The sequence below is a fragment of the Carlito syrichta genome, unplaced genomic scaffold (assembly GCF_000164805.1).
Source record: "Carlito syrichta isolate Samal-C Ts95f unplaced genomic scaffold, Tarsius_syrichta-2.0.1 Scaffold225823, whole genome shotgun sequence".
NCBI classification, from domain to species: domain Eukaryota; kingdom Metazoa; phylum Chordata; class Mammalia; order Primates; family Tarsiidae; genus Carlito; species Carlito syrichta.
Window position 1 is genome coordinate 1 of NW_007169919.1, and position 734 is coordinate 734.

Sequence of the window (734 nt, forward strand, 5' to 3'; positions counted from 1 at the left end):
GGTGACTTTGCCCAGCAGCTTGTTCAGCTCCTCGTCGTTGCGGATGGCCAGCTGCAGGTGACGAGGGATGATGCGCGTCTTCTTGTTGTCTCGGGCCGCGTTGCCGGCCAGCTCCAGGATCTCGGCGGTCAGGTACTCCAGCACCGCCGCCATGTACACCGGCGCGCCGGCGCCCACCCTCTCGGCGTAGTTGCCTTTGCGCAGCAGGCGGTGCACCCGACCCACCGGGAACTGGAGGCCGGCGCGGGAAGAGCGAGACTTGGCCTTGGCGCGGGCCTTGCCTCCTTGCTTGCCACGACCAGACATCACGGCGACACTAGCTGACGACAACCCCTGCCTGGCGACCGGAAAAGTCGCCGAAAGCGCCTCCGCTTCACCCTTTTATAGGCAGAGCCGGGATGGCCCGCGGTCCTCTTTGATTGGCTCGCGCATAGCTGTGTCCCTGTGGCCAATAGGATAGCTCGGCCCGGATCCTCTCATTTACGTAATCTCGTCTCCCTCGCGTTGGCGCCGCGGAAAACTCGCGAATCCCAACGCGGCCGTAATCGGAGCCTCAATTTGCCAGTAGCCTTTGCAAAATAAGTCCACGGTCGTTTCCGGTGCCCCCCCCGCCGCCTTGGGCTCGCGGTCCCGGCGGCCTGTTGCTGCTCAGCTTGTCGCCGTGCCCGGACCGCAGAGTCCGCTCCGGCTCCCAAGAAGGGCTCCAAGAAAGCCGTCACCAGAGCCCAGGGGAA

At 64.9% G+C, this 734-nt stretch overlaps 1 protein-coding gene across 1 annotated transcript; it reads right to left on the reverse strand.

The window, feature by feature from the left end:
* Positions 1 to 6: 6 nt before the first annotated feature.
* Positions 7 to 385, reverse strand: LOC103253371 (histone H2A type 2-C-like; the record flags this gene model as incomplete). The annotated part of the gene is made up of 1 exon (XM_008051706.1): positions 7 to 385. A coding segment is annotated over exon 1 (300 nt), but the record flags the coding sequence as incomplete, so codon positions are not given.
* Positions 386 to 734: the final 349 nt, after the last annotated feature.